The sequence below is a fragment of the Lasiosphaeria miniovina genome, assembly GCF_030549165.1.
Source record: "Lasiosphaeria miniovina strain SMH2392-1A chromosome Unknown B0T26scaffold_1, whole genome shotgun sequence".
Classification (NCBI taxonomy): Eukaryota; Fungi; Ascomycota; class Sordariomycetes; order Sordariales; family Lasiosphaeriaceae; genus Lasiosphaeria; species Lasiosphaeria miniovina.
Genome location: NW_026848220.1, coordinates 5,944,495 through 5,958,220, shown reverse-complemented (window position 1 = coordinate 5,958,220; position 13,726 = coordinate 5,944,495). Strand labels below are relative to the sequence as shown.

The 13,726-nt window shown below is 54.6% G+C and overlaps 6 protein-coding genes across 6 annotated transcripts; 4 read left to right on the top strand and 2 right to left on the bottom strand.

Annotated features, from left to right (window-relative positions):
- Nucleotides 1-2,614: 2,614 nt before the first annotated feature.
- On the bottom strand, nt 2,615-3,493 carry B0T26DRAFT_746531 (uncharacterized protein; the record flags this gene model as incomplete). Its single annotated transcript, XM_060444703.1, has 1 exon — nt 2,615-3,493. One exon carries the CDS (start codon nt 3,491-3,493, stop codon nt 2,615-2,617), a length of 879 nt encoding a protein of 292 aa, XP_060303533.1.
- A 132-nt stretch (nt 3,494-3,625) lies between these two features.
- On the top strand, nt 3,626-4,367 carry B0T26DRAFT_78271 (uncharacterized protein). The gene has a single exon (XM_060446729.1). It carries the CDS (start codon nt 3,758-3,760, stop codon nt 4,166-4,168), a length of 411 nt encoding a protein of 136 aa, XP_060303532.1. The 5' UTR covers nt 3,626-3,757; the 3' UTR covers nt 4,169-4,367.
- Nucleotides 4,368-4,964: 597 nt separating this feature from the next.
- On the top strand, nt 4,965-6,828 carry B0T26DRAFT_689289 (3' exoribonuclease family, domain 1-domain-containing protein). Its single transcript, XM_060441027.1, has 3 exons — nt 4,965-5,911; nt 6,089-6,702; nt 6,808-6,828. The coding sequence occupies exons 1-2, from the start codon at nt 5,088-5,090 to the stop codon at nt 6,600-6,602; spliced, it is 1,338 nt and encodes a 445-aa protein (XP_060303531.1). The 5' UTR covers nt 4,965-5,087; the 3' UTR covers nt 6,603-6,702; nt 6,808-6,828.
- A 46-nt stretch (nt 6,829-6,874) lies between these two features.
- Nucleotides 6,875-8,447, bottom strand: B0T26DRAFT_737241 (uncharacterized protein; the record flags this gene model as incomplete). Its single annotated transcript, XM_060443422.1, has 2 exons — nt 6,875-8,242; nt 8,301-8,447. 2 exons carry the CDS (start codon nt 8,445-8,447, stop codon nt 6,875-6,877), a joined length of 1,515 nt encoding a protein of 504 aa, XP_060303530.1.
- Nucleotides 8,448-8,788: 341 nt separating this feature from the next.
- On the top strand, nt 8,789-10,553 carry B0T26DRAFT_78131 (Vta1 like-domain-containing protein). The gene is made up of 4 exons (XM_060446706.1): nt 8,789-9,109; nt 9,156-9,256; nt 9,317-9,444; nt 9,496-10,553. Exons 1-4 carry the CDS (start codon nt 9,001-9,003, stop codon nt 10,457-10,459), a joined length of 1,302 nt encoding a protein of 433 aa, XP_060303529.1. The 5' UTR covers nt 8,789-9,000; the 3' UTR covers nt 10,460-10,553.
- A 2,181-nt stretch (nt 10,554-12,734) lies between these two features.
- B0T26DRAFT_737239 (kinase domain-containing protein) lies at nt 12,735-13,433 on the top strand (the record flags this gene model as incomplete). The annotated part of the gene is made up of 2 exons (XM_060443421.1): nt 12,735-13,044; nt 13,126-13,433. The coding sequence occupies 2 exons, from the start codon at nt 12,735-12,737 to the stop codon at nt 13,431-13,433; spliced, it is 618 nt and encodes a 205-aa protein (XP_060303528.1).
- Nucleotides 13,434-13,726: the final 293 nt, after the last annotated feature.

Sequence of the window (13,726 nt, the reverse complement as noted above, 5' to 3'; positions counted from 1 at the left end):
AAATTATAATGAGTCGCTCCTTTGCCCACCCTCAGAAAAAAGGCAATACCACTTGGTCTCGTAACACCAATTCTTCATTAGACGAGAAAAAAATTTGCATCAAAGTCCCAATATGTGCAAAATATCACTTCCAGACTGATTAATCCAGAGGAAAGTATTATGTGAAAATAAATCCCTCTCTGTTTTCAAGAGCTGTATTAGAGGTCAGATAGAATTTCACAACTTAACCTCCTCTCATTCTCGGCGGAGGAAACCCTCACAAGGTCACTGCAAGGGACCCAGGAGTTGCTAGCCTGCCTGACTTCCAGGTAAATATTATAGCTTGTAAACGACACCGCTTACACTCCCTCGCTTTCCGATATTTTCTTTGCATAGACAACCAACGAACTACAGCCAAACCTGGCGATATGATTATTCATGAAGCCCTCTAAAGAAGCCAAGGACTTGATCTATAAACCAAGTCTACACTCCAGTGCTTGAATATTCATTGTCGTAGTACAGACAAAGAATGAAAAGAATAATGTGAAAATCCGGCTAGGAAATCTCTCTAATAGTTGGTGAAGAGGTGGGTAGTCCTCCACGATTCTAAAATACGGACTCTAAGAGCTAATACATACCTCGGCGGAAGTCTTTAGAACGAACCGTACGTTGCTAAGGCCTTTCAGATCTTAGAAAGTCCCCCGTTAATAAAAAATCCAGGACTAGACTGTAGATGGGTAAAGGAGAGACGCAGAACAACATGAGAGGAGCCACAAAAAGGAATTGAGGAAAAGGTCAAAATGTAATAGCCTGTTGCCAACGCATCCGATGTTGGGCGGGTAGTATGCTAACTAGGTATGAACTGCAACCTTTCCTCAAGGCGCACCGAGAAGCACAAAGTTCGGTTTCGCACCTCCCGGCGCCAATCTTCGTGTTATACTATAGCCTGGGTGCTAGCCCAGGTAGCTGCACCGGCAGAGGCTCGCGGGTTCACAGCAGCAGAGGGTCATGAAACCGAATAGAAGCTTAGCAACTTGCCGGCTTGCTTGACTACCCCCTACAGACGCGGCCCTGCAGACGTGGCCCTGCAGCTTACCATTTCCGTCAACCAGTTATCGACGACAACTCCAGCGGCTCGGCATAGAAGTAATTAACTGGTAGCCAGCGAGGGAGGTTGGTAAGCAAGTGACCGGGAAGCTGTGACGGGGAGGGAAAATAAAGGAGGATGCAGTGACTGGTCTCATATACGGATCCGTACAGTCTAGACTCTAGAGCGAGCCAAATAGTTCCCTGCCTGACTGATCACGGCGGAAACATGTCACTGTGCCACAGAAGGGGAGGACAGCTCTGTCCTCACATGGCAGGAAGCCTTTCCGCAAGAGAGAGCGCTGTGCAGCATCCGTCCCCTTTCCACCTGGTTGTTTCGAAACACAAAGCGCTATAAGACGAAGCACTATTCGCTATCCTGCAGGCTGTGTTACATGTTTACCTTTTCCGGGTTGCCCATCAAGAGGCCAGTACGCGGGGTGGGTTGCGTAGGTTGCCTGCAGTGCGGGCCGGTTCGCTTCCGTAGGGTAGAGTGAACCCATCCAAGGGGTTGATGTCGTCCAACATGAGTCCTCCCCCGCGGGGCGTGCCCTCGGAAAGAGACGAGACGAACGATGCAGTGAAACCGCCATCCTAGACCGAGAGGGCACCCGCACAGCGCACAGGCGCGGGAGTGGACCGACTTTCTGTTGGCTTCCCTACCAGACAAACAAGCGAGGAATGGTGTAATACGTTTGTACTACGTTTGTACTACGTGTACAAGATATGTCTAGGACAGGCGAGACCATGTCTGCGTAGCCGCGGATGACGGAGCAAGCCCACCTCGCAACAGTTGACCTATGGCCGGGCCTGGATACCCCGCGTCCGGCGCCGTACAGCTGCCGTGCAAGGGGGGTCGCCAGAGGGTCCTATCCCGTGGCTGCGGAGAGTCCGAGGTTGTTCGGACTTCAGGCCACGGGGCGTCCCGGCAGCCTATAGGCTAGGGCCATATAGATAAGGTTCGGAAAAGGACTGCCGGTGCGTGCGGGTAGGATCGTACAAACATCGGATCGGGAAAAGAAGAACCAAGCACTGGACGAGGAAAGGCACAGGCCAAAATAACCTTATCTTGTCTACTCAAAACAACACGGTCCCTGTATTTGGTTAAACAGCCCTGATTGCCTGATCGCCGCGATTTTCCAATTGTCTGGTCAATTAGCATACTGAGTTTCCCGGGATTAACATAACACCCGGCATGTTTACCAGGATGCCACGGAAACAATTAGTTCTGCCTAAAGAGGATACCGCGTTGGCTTGGCGAAAAACAACAAAGCAGCTCTGAACAACTCGTTTGACATTGCGGTATCTGTGTCTGGATGGTGATCGGGAAATGTACAGGAGTGTGACCTTATTCCTTGCCCTGGGGTATGTCCTATCCAAAATCCATCATGATCCAAAAAAGAAAATTGGCCCAGACACAAACATGTCAGAAGACAAGCCCATAAAAGCAGAAGCAAAAAAGGAAAAAAATCATCCCCTATCAGGTGCCCCTGTTGCTTGGAACACCGTCGGCTTGTAAGAAGGCTTTGGAAAGTGACTACACATCCATCTAGTACTGGCCCATGGAAATCTCCAGGTGGACCTTGGGCGAGTTCAAGTTGAGGCCAACACCATCCTCGGCCTCCATGCCTTTGGTGTATGCGTTATCTCCCGTGCCGCCGGGGAGCATGTGCGAGCAGTATGTGGTGCCAAAGTTGCAGACGGAGCCCGTCGGGACAGAAAGACCATAGTGTTGAGCAACCAGGGCCGAGCAGTCGGCGCCCGACCACCCGCCGTTGCTAGTGTTGCCGACGTCGAACTCGATCCAAAGCCCTGCGTACTGGCCGTTCTCCGCTTTCGGGATCTCGTTGGGAGCAAACGCGCATGTGCCCTGGCTGTTGATGTCAGCGACGACGGTCTTGGTCTGACCGGGCGCCACTGAGAAGTTGAGTTCTCCATCGGTCGGGAACATGGGCGTCATGGCCCCGTCAGGGCCGATCTTGTTGGCGCAGATAACCTGGTAGGGAACGGAATCGTGGTTGGTGTACGTCATGACGCGGTCGTACTTGTCGGCTATCGAGTTGTCGACGACCATCAAGTTGGAGCCCCATTTGCAACCGTTGGCCTTTCCAGTGTTGCCTTCATACAGGATTTGACCCAGGGTTGCACGCTTCACCTTAGCGTTGGCGCCGCAGAAAGGGGTGTAGGCGGGCGCTGCCGACGCGGAGGGAGAGGGCGTGGGAGTAGCAGATTCCTTGAGGACCGCGGGTGACGCCGAGGGGGCGGCGGCGGCGGCGGCGGGGTTGGCCGCCTCGGTGGTGTGGACAGTCTTGACGAACTCGAGCGCATCGCGCTGCTTCAAGTGGGCCGAGCGGTGGACGTGGTGCCCAGAAGGGTGCGCCGCCGCGCCAATGGCGCCGGCGACGAAGAGAAAGTGTGAGAGTTGCATGTTGCCGAAAGGCGTGTCTATATGACGTGTGAAGTCGTTGCGTTGTTCGTTTTGATCGTTCGAGACGTCTTGTGATGTGAGCTTGGTGAAGCAGGTAGGCGCGTGTGGGCGAGACTCTTCGAGGTTTCAAACCGTTATCTGCCGAATTCTCAATGCTTCCGGGGTCAGGGTGCGGTGGTAGGCGATGCGTGCAATCGATGCTCTGCAATCGGGACAGCGATTTACGACCGTGATGCCTAGCACGATGCCAAAGGAGCGGCTGAGATGCGATATCTCGAAAAAAGAGTGGATGGAAGCGCGAAACTGCGACGGCGTTCGAAGAAGCAAGAAGGAAAGGAGAGACAGATAAATGGTGTGTCGAAAAGAGAGACGACCCAAGATTGGAGAGCAGGGGGGCCAGGAAATGAGCCTGGAAGCGTGCTAATAAATCCCGGCTCAATTTGTGCTCTCGCCTTGGCCCCCGGGCACGCAGGTCCCAATCGCCTCTCATTGGCCTTTGGGATCAAGGTTGGCCCCGCCGCCACGATTGGCACTAAGCCGGTCTCTTGCCGGTTGGCACCCACGGCACCCACGCCATCTGCGGGAAGCGTCAATCAATCAGCGCCCATTTCGGCCAACAGCTTGTTTTGTCCCGGCTCACGCGCACAGCCAACGTGTTGCTTGCTGGATCCATAGTGCCACGCAAGCCGGGACTAATGCGGACTTGGCCAGCTTTTCAGGCACATCTGCCAGGCACGACCCGGTCGTGGACGTCAACAAGTGCTGCTGATCTCGGAAGTTTCCACCGCATTCCTTGCAGGCCATGGCCCAGATGCGCTTGCGCGAGTTTCCTGGCCGCGTTGCTCCCGTAGCGCATTTGGCGGACCGAGGCGTAGCTATCTCTCTCGGTCAGGGCTGGTGAAGATTGTCGGTTGGCCGTGGCGACTGGCGTGGCCGTGGCCTTATTTCCGTCGGCGTCTGGGCGGCGGGAATTGAGACGAGAGCGCCAGCGCGGCAAGACTACGCTAACACTATCGTTGGTGGATATGCCTGATTTCTGTTAACCGGTGCCCTCTTGGCCCTCTGAACTTGCAATGGGACGATGCTACTCGCCCAGGGTTTGGACCGTCGCCCAATCATTTTGTTTTGGTGCACAGAGCTACGCTGCTTCACCCCGCATTCCTGAAACGCTCACTGCAGGGCAGACGAGGGCAGACGAGGGCAGACGAAGGCAGACGAAGGCAGACGAAGGCAGACGAAGGCAGACGAAGGCAGACGTACGAGGCCTAGCGATCCCAACACAGTAGCACTGCGTCGGATACCCCATACAGTGTGACATGCAAACGCAGCGTGGCCGCCATGTTTATACCTTGTTTACCTCCACGGGCTCGGCCTTATCCAGACTGTAACCGTAGCCGCGCGACCTTTCAGCGGCCAATTTCATCTAGAGTTTATTGTGTCCAATGCATTTGGACGGGCAGGAAGGTATTGAGTTTGGGCCAGTTTGGGCCTCGCACGAAATAGACCAGATGTCTGGATCAGATCTGTGATCGGCACTCGTGGGCTCCCCCCCACAAGACAAAAAGACGGAACATTTGCCTGAGCACTTTATTGGATGAAGAGCCTTCTGACCCACAATGCCGGCCCCACATCCGCACTCATCCACAGGAAAGATTTGTGCTGGCGCGTCACGCTCCATCCCACCAAGCACTTATCCTGCTCTAAATTTGGGCATTGGTTGGTGGATTCGAGAGCTGCGAAAAGTCATCAACCCGTGACAATTGAACAACCAGCCAGCCGGACACGATCTTGCACCACCCACAACCTCGGAACCAGTCTACTCACGCCAGAAACTCAATTCTCTAGTTTGCCAAGCAGCCGGGGTTTCTCCCAAGCAAGGCCACATCACTGGGCCTCTGGCCTTTTTGCGCCCGCGACCGACGAGGCGAGTAAGATCCGCCCTAGCTCATATTTCGAGGTTCGTCAGCAACGGAGCGGACCGACACGGCATTCTCCAGGGACAGCGAGAGACAGGCAGCGACAGCTCCGTAATCTTTCTCACATTTCCACTTCCACTTCCTCGGCGCAGACAGATACAGAGACGATGCCCCTCGATACGTCGGCCTACAACCTTGCGCTGCTCCGCGTCGACGGGCGAAGGTGGAACGAGCTGCGGCGCATCCACGCCCAGATCCGCACGCAGGCCGCGGCAGATGGCTCGAGCTACCTGGAGATTGGACACACCAAGGTCATGTGCGTAGTGACTGGGCCTAGCGAGCCTGGTTCTCGCCGCGGTGCAATCGGCAGCACGGGCGGCGGGGTTGGAGGCGGCGGGGCGGGCGGCGGGGCGGCACAGTCCAAGGGTGCCGAAGTCGCCGTGAGCATTGTAATCGCCGGGTTCAGCTCGGTCGACCGCAAGCGGACCGCGAGGGGCGACAAGTAAGCTCTTTTCCCTGGCCGCAGGCTCATCTCTTTCCGTTTCTTAGCAGCCATAGTCCCCCTCCCCCGGGGTTGGCCTGTTGGCGGCCCGACCCAGCGTGGGATCTGTGTTTTCCTTGTATTACCGTATTTGCTCCTATATCTGTAACTGGTTGGCTAACTCGGTCTGTAATCAAGACGCATCCTCGAGCTTCAATCTACCATCTCCAACGCCCTCGCCGCCAGCCTGCACACGCACCTGTTCCCACACAGCGCCATCAACATCTCCTTGCACGTCCTCTCGCAGGATGGATCGCTGTTGGCGACTCTTATAAACGCAGCCACGCTGGCGTGTGTGGACGCCGGCATCCCCATGACGGACTACATGGCGGCCTGCACTGCGGGTTCGACATCTACCTATGCTGCGAACGACGAAGCCGCAGACCCCCTCTTAGATCTCAATCACCAAGAGGAGCAGGAGCTGCCGGGCTTGACCGTCGCTACGCTCGGCGACAGTGACCGTGTGACAGTGCTGGTGTGCGAGAGCAGGGTGCAGGTAAGCCGTTTAGAGGGCATGTTGGCGGTAGGCGTCGACGGTTGTAAGCAAGTCAGAGAGATATTAGATCGTGTAGTCCGGGAAAAGGGACGTCGTATGGTGCAAGAGGGCACAGTGGAGAAGGGAGTTGGTCTGAACGACATGGACGTCGACTAATAACAGCCCGGCATTTAATTACAACCTCTGGGTGTACCGTTAGATGGGTCGGTTCGGGTCCGAATTACGAATGTTATGACAACCATGACATTATGCTTAGGTGAGAAGACTCATTCTCCTATCTTGCCAGCCTTGTGTCCTCGCCCACATCTCAATGCCTTTTAATGTTTCCAAGTTCAATTTTCCATGACTAAATGATGACCAGCGCTACAGAGCTCCCAGCTAAATGACAGACATACCTAGTAAAACGTAAAACCGGCCAGCCGACCGCATCACAACTCTTCGTGCTTGATCGGTGTCTCTGCCGCAGTCTCTGGCTCCACAGTGGGGTCGACAGTTTGCGTTGGCGTGGACTCGGACGAGTCGCTAGCAGCGTCGATGCTGGGCTCGGGAGTGACTGGCGTTGCCTCTTCGCTGCTGACGGATTCTGTGGCATCGGGAGTTGGTTCTGGTGTTTCTTCCGGTGTTGGCTCCGGCGTTTGCTCCTCGACGGAGATGGCAACGATACCCTCAGGTAGCTTCTTCTTAACTCCCTCGCTGAGACGGATCGCGTCAATCCAATTCTCAACGTTCACGCGGCCAAAGTCGGCCGCCTGGTAGTGTCGCCACCATCCTCGGCGGGCGTTGATCGCGATGATCTCCACATCTTTGCTCAAGTCCAGCGCCTTGCGAAGAGACGCAGCGCGTTCATTGCTCTTGGGAACCTCAAAAAAGGGGAATAGATGGCGCTTGCTCTGGGCATGCTTAAAGGCCAATTCGGAAAGACTTGCGAGTGCCTCCTTGGCATTCTCGTCCTCGCCCGACGGGACAAATGCCAGCACACAGGTGTGGGACTTCTCTGTCAGGCACTCTTTGATCAGCTTCTCGGGGGTATTGACGGCTGGAATCGGCAGCGCAGTCTCCACAATGACTGGCGCTTGTTGGGTAGGAGTCTCGGACTGGGACTCGGCTGCCGAAGATGATGTCTCAGACGAGGCCGTCTTGGCTTGCGCCTTTGATGACTTCTTCTCCTTCTTCTCTCCCTTTGCCTTGGGTGGCGCCGGATCGGGGTTCGGCTCTCCGGCCTGCGAGAGAAACTTGACCATGGTCTCCTTCTTGATCTCGCCGTCATAGACAACGCCAGGTGCATCGCCTCCCGGGAGCAGCACCAAGGTTGGAAACTTGTCCACCCCGAACGTCTCCACTGTCTTCGACTCCTTGTTCCGCACTTGGCCGATTGTGATGACATCTGCAAAGTCGATCGCGATGCTCTTCAGCAAAGCCGAGGTAGTGCCCTTGTCGGTAAACAGGATAGCCTTGGCTGTGTCGTTCTTGTCACTCAGGAATTTGCCCAGATTCTTGTCCTCAAGCTTCACAACATTGTTATTGATGCGCTGCACAACCGCCTCAACAATGGCACTCGCTGTCCGCTGGCCCTGGTAATCCTCGACCGCCGGCCGGCCACCACCCTTCTTTGGGCGGACGATCTTGAGTGTCGGAAAGCCCTGCACGCCCATCGAGCCGCAGAACTGCTTGTTCGCATCATCGTCGCAGTCCACTGCCGCAACCTTGGCGAGCCCTTCGAGGTTTTTGGCTGCCTTTTCGTAGGCTGGCTTGAGATTCTTGCAGTGGCCGCACCATGGGGCGTAGAACTCGACGATCTAAAGATGGAGGAGTCAGCAATCTAAATTGCACTTCTAATTCCTCTGTTCCACTTACAGAAGTATAATTGCTCTGAGCAATCAGTCTATCGTAGTTCTTCGCATCAATCTGAAGAACAGGAGATTTCTTGGTGTATATCCCCTGGGCCCCGGGGAGCGCAGACAGCAGGCTGACTGCCAGGACGCAGATGGTGGGGTGATGCATGGCAAAGCTGGCGAAGCTAGCGAAGCTGTTCCAACAAGTGTGGAGAAACAAAGCAAGCTGCTGCGATGTGTACGGTAGAACGGCAGGCTAAGCTGGGAGAAGGAAAAAGGGAAGCTGGAGGATGGACCTATTTCATCGAGGCCAGATGGGAATGCTGCCGAGGCATATATTGTTCAGTCGCCGGGTGCTGGGTTTGCAGTCCGGACGGCGGCGTGAGAAGGAAAAGCTGGCATCTTTCCTTGTTCGGCAAAAGAACACATTGCCATGTTGTGAGGTAATCGAGAATCTGCCAGAATGGCTGCCCCATTGCGGCCCTGGCCGCTCCGTGGTCCAAGCTCCCTTTTCCCCCCAATGTGGGGTTGTCCTCGTCGCCGCGCTACGCGGAGCTTCAGGCGACACTCCAGCGAAAGCAAGTCATCCTCGAGCACCTGTCCAACAAGCCAGCTATTTGTCTGCATCAGCGTCGAACTCCGAGCCAGTTTTATCTTTAACTACACCTGACTCGATTGCGGATTTTCTGTCGATTCCTTGAGCGGATACTTTGTCGCCCGCCATGGCCGACAAGATCCCAGCGGCCCTCCGGCAGGCCGACATCAACCTTTGGAAATGCGCGACAAAGGCAGGGCAGCTCCAGTTGGTGAAGCCCATAATTACCTATTGGTGTATGTCTCGCGACCGGCCAAAGATGTCATCCGCTGACGTCTACAGGCGAATACTGGGTGGTCAACCAAATACTTGCGAAACAACTACATAATTCCGACGATGAAATCATGCAGTACACGATCAACTTGATGGACAAGCTGGAGCAGGTTCGAAGACACCGCGCTGCATCCGTCGAGGCCGTATCGCGCTAACCGCGCCATCTGCAGACGAAAGCCGAGTACGGAAACGAAGCTGCCATCTTGGATGACGCGGCTGGGCAGGCATACGTCGAGCAATTCGCACAGGAAACGTTGGATCGCGCGGAGCGTGTTGTAAAGGCGAACAAAGTCACGCAGTATGACCAACCGCTTCTCCTCCAATGTGGACCTAGCTAAATTTACGATAGACAAACGGCGACGACTTTCGACGCGGCTGCTACCTTCTTTCATTTGGTCAACATCTGGGGGACGCCGGATCAGGAGACGCAGCAGAAGATCAAGTACGCAAAATGGAATGCCGCTCGTATAGCCAAGGCGATAAAGGACGGCAAAGACCCCAACGAGTCGAACCCAAAGCATGAGGAGCCTCAACAGCCAGCACTGGATCTAAGCGATCCAGAGGTGCAGATGCTGGGCAGGTCTTCGCCGGCCGTAGCACCGCGGCCAGCAACAGTAGAAGAGGTGCCAGATGTGGACTTGCGGAGGGATGCTGCTGGTGTGTCTCTGCCACACAGTCCAGTTTCGGCCGGGCCTTCTCCACCCTCTGATGGCGAGCTCCGGCTGCCCGGGGTACCTACCGAACTCGGCCCTCCTGCATCGCACGCCGGGTACTTTGACACCGAGTCCATGCCATCACCCATATCGCCGCCGATACACGACTCGCACGGCTACCAGTCTGCACCTGATCTGCCACCACCTGCCGGATGGGCGCCACGCCAGCCCAGTCCCGATATCCCTCCTCCGCCCCGGGCGGCATGGTCGCAGGCCCCCGGCGCTCCGCCTCCGCAAACTGGATGGACACCAAACCCTGTCACCTACCAGCCCCCGGCCCCTCCAACTGCGCCCCCGACGTTTGCCATGAGCCCTCCATCAACGGCGGCGGTGGCATCGCCGCCTGTCAACCCCCCTACCGACCCGTACTATATGAACATGACTCCAACGGCGCACACTTCAAGGCCAGTTGCTCCTCCCGTGGCTCAACCTGCACGATATGCACCAGTTCAGCCTGCGGCAACCGTTACTATTGACGAGGCGGCGATGGTCGGCGCGCAAAAGCATGCCAAATGGGCCATTTCAGCACTCAACTTTGAGGACGTGTCAACTGCTGTGAAGGAACTTCGAAAAGCGCTGGAAATGTTGGGTGCGGCTTAACTTGAAGGTCAAAGGCAGGTTGCCATGCAACGTGATGTGGCTGCAATCCGTGAGACACTCCGAGTTTCAGGGTGGTTGTGACGTATCTTGGAAAAAAACTTGACATTGTTTTAAGGTTGGTACCTCATATAGCGCAACTGAGCGGCGCCTGTGATGGTTTGGTCATCTGCGAAACACGGCTGGCTGGAACTTACAGTCTTGTACGGCTCAGCTGTTGAGGTTCAGCCGTTGGAGCTTTGCTTCGAGTTGAACGAGAATAGGGGGTCATCAATCAAAGCATGGCAGATCTGGGCCTAGTTCCCACTTTTTGCAGCTTTATCACATTGCCGTCGTACGTATGTACACTCACGAGGGCTTCGTCCAAACTTGTGTCAATACAATGCCAAAACGAGTAGCCCCTATTCCGCATTCTTTTGGGATCAGATGGCCACTCTGCCTGACCCGTTTTAATATGAGGATTCATTGTGCACTTCAACGCCCTGCTGGCCTCCGTTGTACTCGTCATGCTTCTTTTCTTTCTGTGTATATAATCATCGCTCTCTCCCAACCATCTCCCTCCAAAATCATCACTAGTAGCTGACACAACCAACCTATAGCCACAGAACCCAGAACCGCCATACCCGCGACTCCCCTCTTACACCGAGTTTGCACGCCTCTCAACATTGAACATGCCTAGCCAGAACAACAATCCTAACGGCTCTACGAAGGCCTCAGCGTTGTCGAGCAAGAAAAATAAGGGCAGCGGGCCAACCACCGCTTCCGGGGGTCAATGCCAATCCCGACTGGCATTTCCTCCCATCAATAATGCCCAATTCGGCAATGAAAAACCGCCTACGCCGTCTAGTCTTAATCAAGCCAGCTTTATGACAGTTCCTCAAACGGATGAACGTATTATGAACGCTGCAAAGCGACCAGCTAAGTAGACGCCAAATGTAAAGGTCAAACATGACTCAGAGAATGTTACTTCGGGAATATTCTGCTTTCTAGAACCGCCGTGGAAGCATTTACTCGACTAGGTGCCCCGACTCGGAATCTGAGACTTCTCGCACCTATATAGGACGATGGCGCCAACTTTCATTATCGGGGGCAAGGAACTGGAAACGAGTATGATGGCTGGGGGTGTGTTGGTCTATTAAGCACTCGGGATCGTGGCATGGGCAGCAGTGGCGGTTCTTGGCCAGTTGGGGGCTGGGGGGCGCAACACAAGGAGCTTTTTCTCTGTCTGCTTTTTCCATTCATTCGTCATGTTTTTTTAGAGCTGTGATCTGGGCACCCCATCGAAAAACCAGGGCACCCTGCTTTGCATTCCTGACACTTGTTGGAAGTTGTGATACTCAGAGCCTAATACAAGCGGTAGAATCCTAGATTACTATCCCGCCGCCCATACGCTTGCTATGCAGCCCGGGCGCCCCGGTCAACAACGTTGAAGCCGTCAAAACTGCCACAAGCCCCAGAAACGCATTTCCCGAGGTGTTTTCCATTGTGACGATTTCTTCATTGCTGGTTAGGCATTCCTTTGAAACCCTGAGGCCTGGATTTGTATGCAAATTTGCCAAAAGTCATGCGAATAGGTTATGAAGTCTGTTAGATCATGATTTGTTGTCATAGTGATGTATTTCCGCGGTGTTGAGTCTGTCAACTTAGCTACGTTAACGATGTGTTATTTCTAGCCTCGAGGTCTTCAAACACTAACTGCGCGCACTAAGCCCTGCATTTGAAAGTGTAATTAAGGTGGCTTCATTTTGACTTCGCCAGGGTTCCTTGGTGTCAACTACCCAATAGGTCGTTGGGTAGCGCCATGCAATACGGCATTTTACCATACAAAAAGCGGCCTCTATATTGGCGGGTACCAGGGACCCCCAGTAGGGTGCCCTGATTTTTAGATGGGGTGCCCAGATCACAACTCTTCTTTTGGTCCCGAGGAAGCTTGCGTTGGAGTACCTACCTACCAAGGTTCTTGTGAAGATTAGTATTTTTTGGTAAAGAAACCAGCTAATTTTCCTATAATAGGTATTTCGAACACGCCTATCTTATCAACTTATCAACGGATATCAGATAATCAACCTGCGACATTTTCCGCGCGGGTCTGTCGGTGAAGGCATCTTCCAATGATTTCTTACAATCGGAACAACTTCGGTCAGCTAGCCGCCGCCAGCACAATCACAGCCAACCCGTCTTGTTATTTACAAACCTATACTTTAAAACCTGTCTGCCGTGGTCGGCTCTTGTTAGGGCACACATACCAACAAAAGCATTCGCCCACTCAGTCCCCACCATGCCATTAGACTTCGAAAAGCAGAGCTACTGGCACGCCCGCTTCGCGCACGAAGAGAACTTCGAGTGGCTCGTGCCGTCGGCGACATTCACGGCGCTCATCGAGCCGCACCTGACCGCGGCGGGGGCAGCAGCACGGATCTTGCACTTGGGTATCGGCACGAGCGATCTGCACATTGATCTGCGGCGGCGGGGGTTCGAGCGCGTCGCCAACGTCGACTACGAGCCGCTGGCGCTGGAGCGGGGCCGCCAGCTAGAGGAGCAGGTGTTTGGCGACGTGCGCATGGGCTATCTCGCGGCCGATGTCATCGGTGGCGGTGACGGCGGCGTGCAGCTCTCGGCAAGTCTGGATCTCAATCTCGAGTTTGGTTCGATGGACTTGGGAGGACGAGACAGTGCGGGCGAGGGGAAGAAGTACTATGACCTCGCAATCGACAAGTGCACGGCCGACGCCGTGGCGTGCGGCAGGAACGACGCCGTGCTGGCCATGGCTGAGAATGTGCGGCAGTGTTTGAGTGATAGTGGCGTCTGGATCTCGCTGAGCTACTCGGCGTCGAGGTACGATCTGGATGGCGGGGACTTTGAAGGGGGGCTGCCGTTCGAGGTTGAGGTCGTTGGCAAGATCCCGACGCCGAAGCAGCGGGTGACGGACCCAGACGTGTTTTACTGGTGTTATTTGCTGCGACCGAAGCGGCTATGAAGTAAGCACTGTCAGCGTCTGGGCTGTTTGCTCAAAGGGATCTGATCGGTCGATACGCATCAGTAATCCCCCCTTACCAAATAGATGCGAGAACCAATGGGGTAATGGTGATGCTTGATGCAAAAAGAATGACAAATTTAAAACAATAATGACGCCTGCACTATACTGCCGGCAGGAAATGTGCTTCCTATATAAGTATTCCTCCGTTTTCCTCCTTCACCGTGTCCGGAGAATCGCAAAGGACAGTGTTGAATTCCACTTTGCCGCGCACCATATATAAACACTTCAGATAC